Below are 16,754 nucleotides of genomic sequence, written 5' to 3'. Positions count from 1 at the left end.
AAGGCCCAAATCACTTCAGGTTGTCAGGGGAAAAGCACTTGCTGGATGGCCAGTGGCCGGTGGGTTTGTGCCACATTTTGGTTAGCAGTGGAGTGTTTTAACCGCTGCCACCAGGGCTCCCTAGAGGAGAACTAGTCACATGAAATGGAATGTGGTTGACAGGAAGTAAAATTGAGTAGGGCACCTGCTGACTGCACCCATGATGGACCCAAAGCTCTTCTATGGACACTGTTACTGTAGCTCCTAAGGCAAGGGACTCAGACTTACAAAGACATAGTCATGAGTAGGGAGGGAATAGTTCAGTCATTCCACAAGGAAACAATTGGTCCATGGGACTAATGGATCTCATGAACCCCAGCTACCATGAACCTGAGACCAAGACTAGATGGTGCCTCCACTGCCAAAATCACTCCGAAAGGGATCACAATAGGAGGTCCTGGATAGAGTGGGAGAAAAAATGTGAAACAAAACTCAGAAAAATAATAATAAAAGGCCAGGATTATTGGTCTGGCAGAAACTGGTGGAACTCCCAAGGCTATGGGCCTTAGACATCCTTCAGGTCTGGAACTGAACTCATCTCCAAGGCTCAACTTTCAGCCAAATGCTAGACAGGCCTATAATGTGAACAATAACACCAGGGAGGTAGACACTCCTTAGAACAATAGGAGATCAAGAAGGCAGCAAAGCTCAGAAGGCAGGAAGGGATAGGAAAGAAAGTCAAATGGAAACAGCAAACAAAAGGAAAAAGTGAGAAGAATACTGTCACATTGGATTGCAATCAATATCACACACACACACAAAAGTATGAATTGTTTAATAGAAAACCAGTGTGCTATGTAAACTTTCACCTAAATTATAATTAAGCATTAAAAAAATTAGTTCAGTGATTCATAAATATGCAAATTCATTAAATATATAAAGAAATAGGTAATTTGGAAATTTTAAAAACTCAAAAAATACTATATTACTACTAATTTTTGGAAATGACTGCTAATATCTTGGTATTTCTTCTACTTCTTTCCTATGTGTGTGTTTTAATAGTGAGATGAAATTTTATATACTTTTGCATCCTCTCTTACTTTATATCTTGTCACAAGAATTTGCTCATTTTTGAAGGACTTTTTAAAATTATTTTCTGGTTTGTTTCATTTAGTATATAAGAAAGCTATATATTATGGTATATTCACTTTTTTTTTGGTTAGCTATTGGGTTTTAAATATAATTTATTTTTATTGTTGAGAATATACACAGCAGAGCAGACACCAATTCAACAAATTCTACATGTATAGTTCAGCGACACTGATCACATTCTCTGAGTTGTGCCTCCATTCTCGTAGTCCTTTTACAAGCTGCTCGTCCACCATGTCTCTTAAAGTTCCTATCTAATCTTTTTTTTTTTTTTTTTTTTTTTTGTTATTTGGGTGAAAGCTTACAGAGAAAATTCACTTTCCATACAGCAGTTCACATACGCTTTATCTCATGACATTAACTATAATTTACCACAATGCAACAACGCCCCTCCCACTTTCTCCCCATAGTTTCCTCTTCCCTGTGTCCATCCCTCCAAGCACCCCTGCCCCTTGAGCTGTCTCCCTGTGCATAAACATCCTTTCTATTCTCCCATGATTGTTCTCTCCAAAGAGTGTATCTACCTAGAGTAAATGTTCACTTCATATCCCTGTCTTTTGTTTGGCTGAAAGCAACAGGTGTGCGTTCAATTCCAGACCTGAAGGCCAGCTAGGGGCCATAGTCTCAGTGGTTCCACCAGGCTCTATCAGACCACCAAACCTCATCCATTTTTTTTTTTTTCAAATGATTTTGAGTTTTGTTCCACATTGTTCCTCTATCCAGGGATCTCCTACACAGACCCCCTTCCGAGTGGTTGACAGTGGTAACTAGGCACCATCTAGTTCTTCTGGTCTCATAGTCACATAGGCTGAGGATTGTATGGTGTACCAGTCACTTAGACTAATTGTTTCCATGAATCTTTGGTTTTCTTCATTCTTCTTTGCTCCGGATGAGGAGAGACCCATGATAGCATCTAGATGGCTGCTTGCAAGCTTCTAAGATCCCAGTCCTACTCGCCAACAAAGTAGGAGATGGAACAATGTTTTGTGCAGTAAGTTATGCCAATTGAGCTTGCCTATCTAATCTTTTGAGTGACTGTTTTCAATTTGATCCCATATAGATAGATATTAAACTCAAGGCAGACATTCTTTAGTAGCTAAACTGAACTATTGTTTGGTTTTAAGAAGACTTCAGGGGATATTTTTGCTTTAAGCTTCAAAGATTATCTCAGGGCAATAGTTTCAAGGGTTTATCCAGTCTCACCAATTAGATATGTTAGCCATAAACAATGTGCATGGCCACTCTGATATTGTTCCTGACTGTAACTTTTTGAGAACCAAAATGCATAAAATCCATAAGAATTTGAAATTCTGTTATGCACTTTTTCTCTTTCACTCAGGATTCTTCTACAGTCTTTGATCAAAATATTTAGTAGTGGTACCTGGGCACCATCCAATTCTTCTGGTCTCATGGCAAGGTGCAATTGTTCATAGAAGCAATTAATTAAGGGTAGGGTTGCACAGCCAACTAACGTAATGTAATTGTGGCCAATAAGTTACACACCTGTAAAAAGTTGAATAATGACTGTAAAGGAGAAATTCATAAGGACTTTTTGACCAAAGCCGAATGATTGAATTTAATTCAGTCTTGCTGAATTAAACTGTTCTTATTCATCTGCCTGCCTGGGAATCTGTTTGCTTAGGCTGAAAATCACTTCCTTTCAGAAGCACCCATTATCTGTTAGTGTTAATTTCTAGAAGCCATAAAAACTAAGAAGTAATTTCTCTCTGTAGTCAAGTCAGAATAGAACAGAAATATACTCCAAGAAAGAGAATCTTGACACAGATGTCTTTGGTATAAAGTGAGCCAAAGGAATATTTCTTCACTACAAAGATGTGATAAAGAGAATTGATTGAGAAGGTTTGCAGTTTGCCTTACCTGAAGTTTCCCAGACTCCTTAAAAGGTTTTTGTTTAAGAAGCTGTTTTAGGGAAATGAGATCCTGACATCAAGAGGAGTTGTCACCCACTCCTGAGACACCTGGTTAAAGCTGAGTAAACATCCACTAGTGACATTTTATGATCTCACCTGAAAGCTACGTGAGTAATATTGAAAGGCTCTTTAATTAGTTCCTGAAATCAATCACTGTGATTCTCTATATCCAATTATTTAGTAGAAACCTATTCCCTACCCCTAACCCATCCTCCTTAACCAAAGACTAACCAAACAAAAGACTAACCAATCAAATATTTTCTTTGTTCCATGGACTGTATCTGCCTTAGTTAGAAATTTTAGTTGGAATCATCTGTTCTCATTTTTGTGGGTTGGTGTCTTCCTACATCTGGATGTGTTTTTTTCTCAGTAAATCCTCTTAATTTCACTTTTATGGACTGGGTAGGTTTTTCCTGCACAACACAACAACAATAACAAAAAGAGTAGCTGCTTATGAACAACTAAACACCTCCTGGGATTAATTTTCTTGGTTTGGATGAGTAGAGCCATGGTTTCATGGGACATTCCAATCAATTGACCTGATAATCATGTTTAGCCCTTCTGCTCTATTCCTAGTTCATTGTGTAGTGACTAAGGTCTTAAAAGCTGGTAACTGGCTATCTAAGGCACAACGATTGGTCTATGTTCACCTGGCATAACAAAGGAACAAGGACAGCCAGGAATAGGAGGAGGAAATGGAATGTATATTCACTTTTCATCTTACCTTTTTTCTATACTTACATATTTTTAAGAGATTTTTTCAGGTCATTTACTATATGGATATATTTGTATTTTATATATATATATATATAATCAGTAACAACAGTTATCAGTAATTTCTTATGATCCACACACAGTCAAAGGCATTTGCACAGTCAATAAAACACAAGTAAACATCTTGCTCATATTCTTTTCTTCCAGCAAAGATCCGTCTGATACTAACAATAAAATCCCCTGTTCCATGGCTTCTTCTTAATCTGTCTTGAATTTTTGACAGTTTCCTACTGATGCACTGATGCAACGATTTTTAAGTTATTTTCTGCATAATTTTACTTACGTGTGCTATTAATGATATTGTTCGATAATTTCCAAATTCTGTTGGATCACCTTTCTTTGGAAGGGGCACAAATATGCCACTTGCAGTCTGCTGGCCAGGTAGCTGTCTTCCAAACTTCTTCGCATAAATGAGTGAGAGCTTCCAGCACCACATCTATTCACTGAAGCATCTCATTCGGTATTCTGCCAATTCCTGGAGCCTTGTTTTTCATCATTCCTTCAGTGCAGCTTAGACTTTTTCCTTCAATACCATCAATTCTTGATCATATGCTATCTTCTGAAATGGCTGAATGTCAATCAATTATTTTTGATACAGTGACTCTGTGTGTTCCTTCCATCTTCTTTGGATGCTTCTGCATTGTTCAGTATTTTGCCCATAGGCTCCTTCAATATTGCAATTCAAGGCTTGAATATTTTCTTCAGTTCTTTCAGCTTGAGAAATGCCATGTATGTTTTCCCCTTTTGATTTTCTAACTCCAAGTGTTCACGTACTTCATTATAATACTTCACTTTGTCTTCTTGAGGTGCCCCTTGAAATCTTCTGTTCAGATCTTTTACTTCATCATTTCTTCCATTTGCTTTAGCTACTCTGTGTTCAAGAGAAAGTTTCAGAGTCTCTTCTGACATCTATTTTGGTTTTTTGTTTCTTTCCTGCATTTTTTTATGAGCTCTTGCTTTTTTCATGTATGATGTTCTTGATGTCTTCCCATAACCCACCTGGTCTTCAGTCACTGGTGTTCAGTGCATCAAATCTATTGTTCAGATGGTTTCTAAATTCAGGTGGGATATACTGAAGGTTGTATTTTGGCTGTCTTGAACTTGTTTTAATTTTCTTCAGTTTCAGCTTAAACTGGCATATGAACAATTGATAGTCTGTTCTACAGTTGGCCCCTGGCCTTGTTCTTATTGATGATACTGAGCTTTTTCATCTTCTCTTTTCACAGATGTAGTATATTTGATTCCTGTGTATTCTCTCTGGTGAAACCCACATGTATAGTCACCATTCATGTTGCTGAAAAAGGTATTCACGATGAATAAGTCATTGATCTTGCAAAATTCTATCATGAGATCTCTGGCATCATTTCTATCACTGAGGCCATATTTTCCATGTACTGATTTTTCTGTTTTCAGTGTTCACATTCTGATCACCGATAATTATCAATGCATTTTAATTGCATATTTGGTCAATTTCAGACTGCAATAGTTAGTAAAAATCTTTAATTTTGTCATCTTTGGCTTTAGTGTTTGGTGATAAATATGAATAATACTAGTGTTAACTAGTCTTCCTTGTGCAGATGGGCATTATCCTATCACTGACAGTATTGTACTTCAGGATGGATCTTGAAATGTTCTTTCTGACAATGAATGTGAGGCCATTCCTGTTCAATTTGTCATTCTCAGCATAGTAGATCATATGATTGTTCAATTGAAAATGGCCAATAGCAGTCCATTACAGCTCGCTAATGGCTAGGACATCAATCTTTATGTATTCCATTTCATTTCTGACAACTTCCAATTTTCCTATGTTCTAATTATTCGTATGTTCCATGTTCCAATTTTAATAGCTGTTTGCATCTCTTTCTTCTTATACTGAGTCATGCTGCATCAGCAAATGAAGGTCCTGAAAGCTTTACTCCATCCACATCTTTAAAGTGGACCCTACTTTGAGGAGGCAGCTCTTCTTCAATCATATTTTGAGTGGCTTCCAACCTGAGGGGATTTTCTTCTGGCACTATGTCTGACAATGTTTCCTTGGTATTCATAAGGTTTTCAATGGCTGATTTTTTTTCAGAAGTGGAACACCTCTTCCTTCTTAGTTTGTCTTAGTCTGGGTGCTCCACTGAAACCTGTCCATCATGGGTGACCCTGCTAGTACCTGAAATACCAGTGGCATAGTTTATAGAATCACAGCAACTGTAAACCACCACAGTATGACAAACTGACATATCAAACCAAACGCCGAGTTAATTTCGACTCATAGCGACCCCCATTGGGTTTTTGAGGCAGTAAATCCTTACGGAAGTAGATGGTCCAGTCTTGCTTCTGTAGAGTGGTTGGGTAGTTTGAACCACCAACCTTCTAGTTAGCAGTCAGATGCCTTAGGCACTGTGTTACCAAAGCTCCTTGACAAAGTGACATAGAGTGTTTAAAATATTTATGTTGAATAAATAAAATGAGTAGACTGATATTTTCTATATTGGAACATTTCTTTATAGGAACTGATGGAGCCAGAAGCTGGGGCAAACAGGACATCTCTTGCTGAGTTTCTCCTCCTGGGCCTAGCAGAATCAGAAAAACTGCAGTCTGTGGTCTTTGTACTCTTCCTCTTTGCCTATGTGGTCACAGTTGGGGGCAACCTCAGCATCTTGGTAGCCATTGTAGTGGAGCCTAAACTCCATATGCCTATGTACTTCTTCCTGGGGAACCTGTCAGTGCTGGACATTGGCTGTATCACCGTCACTGTTCCTCCGATGTTGAATCGTCTCCTGTCCCACAAGCGTACAATTTCTTATGGTGCCTGCCTCTCACAGCTCTTCTTCTTCCACCTTCTGGCTGGGATGGACTGCTTCTTGTTACTAGCAATGGCTTATGATCGTTTCTTAGCCATCTGCTGGCCCCTCACCTATAGCACACGCATGAGCCAGGAAGTCCAGAAGATACTGGTGGCTGGGTCTTGGGTTTGTGCCTTCACAAATGCACTGACTCACACTATTGCCCTATCTACTCTCAACTTTTGTGGTCCCAATGAAATCAATCACTTCTACTGTGACCTACCACAGCTCTTCCAGATCTCATGCTCCACCACCCAACTCAATGAGCTGGTGCTATTTATTGCTGGTTTTATACTAGCAGGCATTCCTGTGGTTCTCATCATCATATCCTATATCCACGTGGCGGCTGCAGTTCTACAAATCCATTCAGTGGAGGGCAGGAAGAAGGCTTTCTCCACATGTAGTTCCCACCTCACAGTAGTCTGCCTCTTCTATGGAACAGGTATCTTCAACTACATGAGGCTGGGCTCAGAGGAGGCTTCAGACAAAGATAAAGGGGTTGGAATTTTTAACACTGTCATCAACCCCATGCTGAACCCACTCATCTACAGCCTCAGAAACTCTGATGTTCAGGAAGTTCTGTGGAGGATGCTTGTAGGGAGGGAGTAGAGCAACGGAAATAAAATATGAAGATATAGGGAAAGATGGGACAAAATGGTGAGATGGCAGGGTAGAAATGAGAGAGCACAGAATGAAAGAATCAGAGAGGAGAAAAGATATGTTAATTAAGGATATCAAACAAGATGACTCAGGAATGTCAATTAGGTCAAAGATAGATGTGGACAAATTGAAAAATGAGTGACGATGGGAATGATAATAAAATTTATAGTTTGGAATTACTTCCTATCAGCATGCGGCCATAATATAACCAGTGTCTCCACTGTTGATATTATTGTTGGGCCCAACCTTCCAACAAGGAAAAAATGGTTTAAATCTTGCTGATTTACTAAAACTGTGTAGTGGCTGCACAAGTGCTTTTTTTCCTTTCATACTCTGTATGGGTGTATTTATAATATTCACAATTTAAAAATCATAGAACAGATCTCTTGATGTGGCTGTAGGTACACATAGAGTGATGCTTCTACCTTTTGCCTAATATTTCACTGTATGTATCAACTACATTTTATTTATCCACTCCCCAATGATGAATGTCTATCACCCTGCTGCCACCAACAAATGCTGTGATAAATATCATGGTACATGTCTCCTTGTCGACCTTGAGAAATTTTCTCTGAGATACATGCTTAGGAGTAGGATTTCTAGGCAATGAGAAATACAGATGGAGAGAGACAGGGATGAATAGATAAATGTGTGGATGGATGGATGGATGGATACAGATACATAATATTCATATTTATATTTAATTTTAACAAATACTGATTGCACTCCTGATTATTTCTACAGGTTCACACTCCTATCAACAGTACATATTGTTTCCATTTTCCCATATCCTTCAAAACATTTGGGTTACAAGTATCTCTAGTTTGGGATAGTAATTGGTGCAAAGTGACATCTCATCACTTCTCTGTTTACAAGTGACTTTTACTACCTAGTCATATCTTGTTAATGATTTTGGTTTCCTTTTCTGAAATACTCTTTTTATATGCTTTGCCTATCTTTCATCTGGGTTTCTTCCTATCTTTATTTGGTATAGCTTCTTACATTTTTTAGATACTAATCTTTTGTCATGGGAGCTCTGGTGGCATAGTGCTTAAGGCATTTCACTGCTAACCAGAAGACTGGAGGTTCAAACCTACCAGTCACTCCTTGGAAGGAAGATTGGGTACTCTACTTCAGTATAGAAAACTCAAGGAGAGGTCACTATGAGTAGCAATTGACTTGACAGCAGTGAGGTTTTTTTTCCAATCCTTTGTGTGATTTTAAGACATTGGAAATAACAAGGAGGGGTCACTATGCATCAGATCCGACTTGATGGCAGTGAGTTTAATTTGTTTTCTATTAACTTTATTGTTGTTGTTGTTGTTGTTACGTGCCATTGAGTCTGACCCAATTCATAGCGACCCCTCCTTGGGTTTCCAAGGCAGTATCACTACGGAAGATGATTGCCCCATCTTCCTTCCAAGGAGTGGCTGGTGGGTTTGAACCACCAGCCTTCTGGTTGGCAGTCAAGTGCCTTAGGCACTACGCTACCAGAGCTCCTATTAACTTTATTAGTGGTGTCATTTGTTGACTAGAAAACCTTAAATTTTTATGTTTTTTTAAATATTCCTTTTGAGCTAATTATAGAATCATGTGTAGTTGTAATAAATAATACAGTGAGATCCCTTAGACCCTTTGTCCAGTTTTCCCCAATGTTAACAGCTTGAAGAACTACAGTACAATATCACAACCACTATATCAACATCATATACATTAAAGATAAAGAAGATATCCATCACCCCAAGGATCCTCATCTTGACCTTTTATAGCCACACCCACTCCCTCCTCATGTTTCCTTCGTAAAGAGAGTGTACTCTGGATATTTCCAAGGAAAACAATCAGATGCTGGTTCCTCGGGTCTCACATAAGGTTTCTACTCCCTGAGTCTTCTGACTCCTTCAATTTTCCTGGCAAAGTTGGCCTCTCCTTATCCTTTCATATAGTTCATCTTCTTGCCCAAACTGCAATGGGACATCTCAGCAGTTTATCGGGACCACCTCCAGGCATCCTTGACAGGATGTTAAATCCTGAGTTGTGAGAAAATGCTCCCATGTAAATTCACTCTTCCTGTACAGCCTCACATTCTGCTGCATCCCTGTGGTACTCATTATCCACTCTCATACAGACTCCTCCCAAAACTGGAGGAGCTGCTTATTCCAGCCAGCATGTATTGGCCAGGACATTACTATCTTATTGCTGCTTTAAAAAATTACCACAACTTTAGTGACTTAAAAAAGCAGACACTTATTATCCTACAGTTTTTGATGCCAGAAGTCTAAAATTGTTTTTTTAAGGCTAGAATCAAATTGTTGGTAGGGCTCAGGATCATAGTCTTGGGGTACATCAGGGTCAATTGACATAATATAATCTATAAAGACAATATTCTGCATCCTGCTTTTGTGAGTAGCAACTGGGGTCTTAAAAGCTTGTGAGCATCTATTTAAGGTGCAGCTATTGTTTTGTCCCCACCTGGAGCAAAGAAGAGTAAATAAAATCAAAATCTCGAAGAAACAATTAGTCCAAAGGACTAGTGGGCCACGTGAAGCCCAGCTTCTACAACTCTGAGACCAGCATAAATAGATGGTGTTTGGCTACCATTGCTAAACACTCTGAAAGAGATCACAACAGGAGGTCCTGGATAGAATGGGAGAAAAATGTGGAACAAAATGCAATATAACAAAAAAGACCAGGTTTACTGTCAGATGGAAACTGGCAGAACCTCAAAAACTATGGTCCTTAGATACTCTTCAAGCCTAAAATCAAACTCATCCCTGTAGCTCCACTTTCAGCTAACCAATAGATAAGCCCATAGGGTGAACAATAGCAAAAGGTAAGTATGCACTCCTTAAAACAACCAATCATCGGAGACTAAAATGGCAGCATTTTCCCAGGGATGAATTGCAGAAGCCAAGAAGAGACAGGAAAGAAGGGTGAATGGAAACAGTAAACACCAGGAGGATGTGGGAAGAGTGCTGCTACATTGTGGGGGCTGCAATCAATGTTATGAAACATTTATGTTATGAAATGCTTATGAATTGTTGGATGAAAAAGCAATCTGCTTCGTAACCTTTCACCCAAATCACAATAAAAAATTTGGGAAAAAAAGTGCTGATGAGGATGATTCCTTCAGGCTTCAGAGGAGAATTGGTTCCTTGGCTCTTCCTGCTACTGGTGGCCACAATGACATACAGAATACCTCTCAGGATTGTGGGAGAGAGGATCAGTGGGCATCTTTCCATTGGTTCCCATCCCCCATTGTCTGCTGCGTTCTATACCTGAAAAATCCACAAGTCCTTGGCCTGAGTGAAGTTCTCCATAGTTCAGAGCATTCGAGAGCCCAGGGAAGAGGCCACACACCCTGTCAGCTTTCACTGAGTGGAAGCTTGCAGGAAACTCTCCATTCATAACTGAAATTAGAACAAAAGCTGAACATATATGGGCCAGAACATCCAATATGTCTGCCATAATCTACTTCATATAATGATATTTAGGTTTCAAAAGGATTTTACGCTTGCGAAGTTCTAAGCACATTGCAATGTATGTACAAGCATTTGTGAATGTTATCCATTGGTGAATAGGGATACAGTTAAACCTCTTGCTTCATTTAACCTTCTCAGCAATACTGGTTGGAGGATATTCTCATTCCACAGATGAGGACATTGAGACCAAAAAGGGTTCAACAGCTTGTCCAAAGTCAAATAACCAGAAGAGTAGGTCGGTCTCTTGTGATTTCTTAATCCACCACTTTTCCGTGGTGAGAGAAGAGCTAGTAATCTCTCTTGGGAGAAGAGGTTTGGGTGAGTAATTATTGATAGGAATAGGAGTCAGAGAAATACACTCCTTAACTTTCCTGCATCCTCTGTTCATTATTGTGTGACCTCCACCAAACTCTCAATTTCTAAGGGCCTGGTCTAGAAAACTACATTGATAGGCAGAATCCCAGGAGTCCTAGCACAAAACAGCCCTCTACTACCACTTCCAAAATCATTATGAGATCCCTAAGACCTAGCCCTAGTTGCCCACACTAACAAGGCCTCAGGGAGAAAGCACTACATTCTTAAGGATTCATTATGAAGCTGAGTTTGAAGATAGCTCTCCCTCTGGCCTCCTTTCTGGGAGCTCCACCTAATCCCCAGGTTCCAAGGAAGGTCTGGGAATTTGCTTGTCTTTGCTCAAAGGCCTTGCTTGGGGTTGACACCTGGGAAAGAAAATGCCTCCCTTAGGCAAACCATACTTAAGCCCAACTGCACTTCTAGCTTCCTGAGTAACTTAGGAGATATGGACAAGTCCTCTAGGTCTCAAAGATCTCATTATTAATTGGAGCTTACATAACCTGTCCCAACAATATACCTGTAAAGTTAACCTTTTTGAGAGAGTCTAAATGCAGGGGAGTGGGAGGCCTCATTGCAGTCTTGATGAAGGGCTTGAGTTGTTCACGTTTCCTTTTCCATCGTCTCTTTCCTCGCCTTTCTCCAGTTCCCTGGGAGGTTAATTTCTGGTGCCCCCAGGGGATAATACTGTAGTGTAGATAGCCCTGTGATAGAGAAGACAGCAGCATTTTTCCCTCAATTTCCCATATATAGTCCTTTCCTTGCTTTCTGGGTAGATAAGTAGGTCTGAATTACTCCTTACTTTGTTTTCTTAAGAGATATCACTGATTTCTATGCCCATTCCAGGGTGAGTACTCTCATGGGCCATTCTTCTGCTCTTATGAATCAGAAAAGATGTTTTCGTTGCCATCTGTTCAAACCTGACTTTGTACCTTGTACGACTGATGCTTCTGAAACGACAAACTACTTATGAGAAGTGCTGGGACCACAACCAGGCGGTCCGGACTGCTCTTCTGGTTCTGTTTGCCAAAGCCCATTCATCTTGAATGAAGTCTGCTCTCTGTTACCCTTAAAGGTGAGTATGAGGGGATTCACTAAGTCAAGCTCCTGCCCAGGACCCAGTCCATCATGCAGCCTTCAGGTTGAGAATAGTTGAGACTTGCTGAGCCTTTTCAACATCAGGACCATGAAGGGATTGGCTGTAGTTCCAGAGTGGGAGCTGTCATAGCTCAGTCAGGAGAGCCAGGGGCTCATTTCCAACCCCTAACAGTGATAATGAGGAGCTCTGGTAGCATAGTGGCTAAAGCACATGACTGCTAACCAGAAGGCTGGCGGTTCAAACCCACCAGCCACTCCTCAGAAGGAAGGTTGGGCAATCCTACTTCCATAGTGATACTGCCTCGGAAACCCAAGGAGGGGTCGCTATGAGTCGGGGCCGACTCGACGGCACATAACAACAACAACAACAACAACAGTGATAATGCAGGAGGGGCTATTCCAGGGAGGAGACATGCAGATGATCAGAGTTCATTCCAAAATTCCACTGATTTTAATCAAGCTGCATCTCCAGCCACCTGGGAGTTTGGCAACAACATTCCGTTGCTCTTCTGTCCCCAACTATGGCTTCCTTATAGGTGTATCCTTCCTGAAGGTCTATTCTTTTGGGCAATTCACATGAAAACAAAAACAAAAATGTGTAAATATGTGCATTATTACATTAGCCGTTTGTCACCATCGAAACAAAGGAAATTCCTGCAGCAACTTTTCACCTTGGACTTGCCCCTCCATTTCCCCTCCATGATACGAATCCATAAAAGTCTAGCCCAAATTTCAATGTGCCCAGAAAGTCTTCCATGACAACTCTAACTCACACATTGATACCCCCTTTCTCTGAAATCCTGTGAACTTTTAACCATCCACTTATTTATCTAAGAAATGCTGAGTACCTAATATGTAAAGTACTATGCAAAGTAAAGTATTATGATAAATATCACAATCAAAAACTCAATCAAGCTTTTATTCTGTCTACTCTGTCTTCAGGTCGCTTACAAGTGAAGTAGAGGAGATATTCTCTATAGATGAATGATCATCAGAAGGTAAACATTATAAATTCCATGGAATAATGTGTAGTGGAAGTTTGGGGAAAAAGAAAAAGATCATTTTGAGATGGGGAAGTTCCAAGGAGATACATATCAGCAGTCATTTGGGCATATGGAGTTGAAGAAAAGGAAAAAAAAAAACAGGTAGAGAAAATTTGCATAAACCCGTGGGTGGAAAATCCTAAGGTTGCAATATAACCCTGGCTGGTGTTAAAATGAACCCAAAAGGGAGAATAAAGACTAGTTAATTGTTCTTTAATATAGAGTATGTGAAGAACTGTTATCCACTCATTGTTCTGGCAATTTGCAGAGCACTTATCTATTGGCAATTTCATCAGTGAGAATCAGGCCTGAGGACAAATGCCAACAACTTCCCCCAAATCATGTGACTTTAGAATTTATAGGAGATCTCAGAGGTCACCATGCAAACTCTCACCCACAGGTATCCTCTCGGCAGTACCCTACATTCTGAACACACAATGGAGACCTCATCTGGGAAGTTGGTCATTGAGATATCCTCTATTGCAGACATCCTCCTACTCTAATGCAGGGTCCAATGAGATGCATGTTACTCCCTGGAAACTGTGGGTCAGTCTGTAGTTACTGCCTGAACTACAAGCCTAGGCAGAGGAGTTTGTGAAGGAAGGATTCTAAATAATCTGGGAAGGTTGTTGGCATTACAAGTCCTGTAAGGGGAAAAACAATGAAGAGGAGAACAAGAAGCTGTCTGTCATCTAGCCTTCCAGGCTGCAAAGATGTTGGAGGTTCTCTAGGCTGGGTGGCTATTCAAACCACCTGGGAAGCTGTAATAAAGCACCCATGCCCAGGTGCCACCCCAGACCAATTACTTCAGAATTTGGGGTATAAATCCTGGGCATCGTTATTTTCATCTATAAGCTTCCCAGGTGATTCCACCAAGCGTCCTGATTATCTAGGCTGATAATCTAGTCTAATAGGTCAGGAAATGTAGCTGAAAATACTGAAACCAGAGATTTGTAAGATGTCTTCTTCTGGAACTTTTCTGTCTGTCATTTTTAAACTATTTTCTCCTCTCCCTTCAAGATTATCAACAAAGTTAAGATTAGATAGATATATGCTCAAATCTGAGGACATGGTAAGAAAGGTAATAGAGGTGGTAGTTGAAGGCAGTCAGTGGAATTTTGAGAGAGCAGTGATCAGTTGGAATCACCTAGGGAACTTTAAAAAATGGCGATGCCTGGGTCCATCGTTAGAAATTCTGGTTTAATTGGCCTGGGATTGGGTATCAGGATTCTTTTAATCTCGCATGTAATCCTAACATGTAGACAAGAATGAGATCCCCTGGGGTAGGGCATAAAGACATATGAAGGGGAGATTAAATTCCTATAGTTGTTGGGAAGAAAGGAAAGTGTTAAGCAATAAGGTAATGTCTAAGAAGTGACTTCAGCATTTCAACAGCCATGATATACATATGGTTGTTCTTTGATGTTTGGTGGCTGCGATGAGATTCGAGAATGCCCGGGCACACATTTGGTGTCTGGAGAGAAGACCCAATCACCTCAGGGTATCAGAGGAAAGGCACTTGCTGCCTGGCCAGAGGAGAGCTAGTGACAGGAAATGGAGTGGGATTGACATGAAGTAAAATTGAGTGGGACAGCTACTAACTATTCCCCTAACCCACCAAGTGCTCCTCCGTGGACAGGTGCTACTGCAGTTTGTAAGGCAAGGGACTCTGAGATTTGCAAGGACTCAACCATGGAGAGGGTGGGACTAGCTAAGTAATTCATTAAAATGTACATTATTAATAGTTACAATATAAATAATTTAGAAAGTTTTTTAAAATAGCGTATTTCTAATATCTTGGTATTTCCTTCTACTTACTGTGTTTGTATATGTGTGTTTTAATATTGAGATCAAATTTTATATGTGGTTTTACAATTCCCCATACCTGAGTCAAGGGCAAGGGGAAGACCATCCCTTTGCTGTCATTGGCCTTGAGTCAATTCCAACTCACAGAGAACTGCCCTCTAATGTTTCCAAGGCTATAAATGTTTACGGAAGCAGATTGCCACATCTTTCTTCCATATAGTGGCTGGTGGGCTTGAACCACTGACTTTTCAGTTTGCAGCTGAGCACTTTTAACCACTGTGTTACCAGGGCTCTTTAGTAGAAGGCCAGTGGCTATGAAATGCAGATATTCAACTGCACTCAGCAGCAAACATTCCACAAGTTGTGATTATAACTCTTACTTCAGTGAATGGCAGATAATCTAAACAGAATAAATATTATTAAATTAAATTGTTATTCAAAGTCCAGTTTAGGGATTGGATAAACACCAAAAATACTAGCAACTTATTGAAGAGGAATTTTGAATGTATGCTTCAGAGTATGTATGTCCCTCACTTCAGAGAATGTCCCTCACTTCAGAGAAATGTATTTGGCTGGTCCTTCTAATATCTATAATCATGGGTGTCTTCTCTCAGATCCTTGCTATACCTTCATTTGATCTTTACTACTTGAAACTTATATATGTTTTCATATGCTGTCTAGTTTCTCTGAAAATATAACTAATTTTTTCATTTTGAAATCTGCTTACTGGTTTGTGATAATCCCTCAAGAACAAAATGAGGAAATCCCATCTAGATCTTGCTGTATTCAAAGAGGAGGACTTCTTTTCTCTTATTTTCCCAAGAATTCTGTCAATTTCAGATATGATAGGGTTGTTGTTGTTGTTATGTGCCATCGAGTCGGCCCTGACTCATAGTGACCCTTCCTTGGGTTGCCGAGGCAGTATCACTACGGAAGTAGATTGCCCAGTCTTCCCTCCGAGGAGTGGCTGGGTGGAAGTGACAAAATAATGGGGGCTCTGAACATTTCAGTTGGAAACAGGGATAAAGGATTGAGGGGACGGTGGAGGGGCAACCTGGGGAGTGGGACAATAATTACCTGGACAGCTGGGAACTTACCATGAGCTTTGCACAGAGGGTTTCAAACATTTATGCTGAATAAATAAATTGAGTGGGCTGATATCTCCACCATTGGGACATTTCCATACAGGGACTCATGGAGCCAGGTACTGGGACCAATAGAACAACTCTTACTGAGTTCATCTTGCTGGGCCTAGTGGAATCAGAAAAGCTGCAGTCTGTGGTCTTTGTCCTCTTTTTCTTTGCCTACATGGTCACAGTCGGGGGCAACCTCAGCATCCTGGCAGCCATTTTGATGGAACCCAAACTCCACACCCCTATGTACTTCTTCCTGGGGAACCTGTCAGTGCTGGATGTTGTCTGCATCACAGTCACTGTTCCTCCAATGTTGCATCGTCTCCTGTCCCACAAGCGTACAATTTCTTATTATGCCTGCCTTTCCCAACTATTCTTCTTCCACCTTCTGGCTGGGATGGACTGCTTCCTATTGACAGCCATGGCTTATGACCGCTTCCTGGCCATCTGCCGGCCTCTTACCTACAGCATCCGCATGAGCCAGGAAGTTCAGAGGGTATTGGTGGGTGTGTCTTGG

The 16,754-nt window shown here is 40.4% G+C and overlaps 2 protein-coding genes across 2 annotated transcripts in view; both read left to right on the top strand.

Moving 5' to 3' along the window:
- The first annotated feature begins 6,325 nt into the window (after positions 1 to 6,325).
- On the top strand, positions 6,326 to 7,276 carry LOC103194218 (olfactory receptor 3A2). Its single transcript, XM_007937583.2, has one exon. It carries the CDS (start codon positions 6,338 to 6,340, stop codon positions 7,274 to 7,276), a length of 939 nt encoding a protein of 312 aa, XP_007935774.1. The 5' UTR covers positions 6,326 to 6,337.
- A 9,010-nt stretch (positions 7,277 to 16,286) lies between these two features.
- The window catches only part of LOC103194114 (olfactory receptor 1A1-like), an 84,102-nt gene continuing 83,634 nt past the window's right edge, over positions 16,287 to 16,754 (top strand). Inside the window, exon 1 of the mRNA XM_007937468.2 lies at positions 16,287 to 16,743. Within this exon, the coding sequence (XP_007935659.2) occupies positions 16,299 to 16,743 (445 nt within the window). The 5' untranslated portion in view covers positions 16,287 to 16,298. The remainder of the gene's footprint in view (positions 16,744 to 16,754) is intronic.

The sequence above is a fragment of the Orycteropus afer genome, unplaced genomic scaffold, assembly GCF_000298275.1.
Source record: "Orycteropus afer afer isolate SDZICR_OR568_19922 unplaced genomic scaffold, OryAfe1.0 scaffold00042, whole genome shotgun sequence".
Taxonomy (NCBI): Eukaryota; Metazoa; Chordata; class Mammalia; order Tubulidentata; family Orycteropodidae; genus Orycteropus; species Orycteropus afer.
This window is presented reverse-complemented; position numbering and strand designations above follow the sequence as displayed.

What these genes read in the sequence shown, in the direction of transcription:
- LOC103194218 (XM_007937583.2), top strand. Translation starts at nt 6,338, where the DNA reads ATGGAGCCAGAAGCTGGGGCAAACAGGACATCTCTTGCTGAGTTTCTC.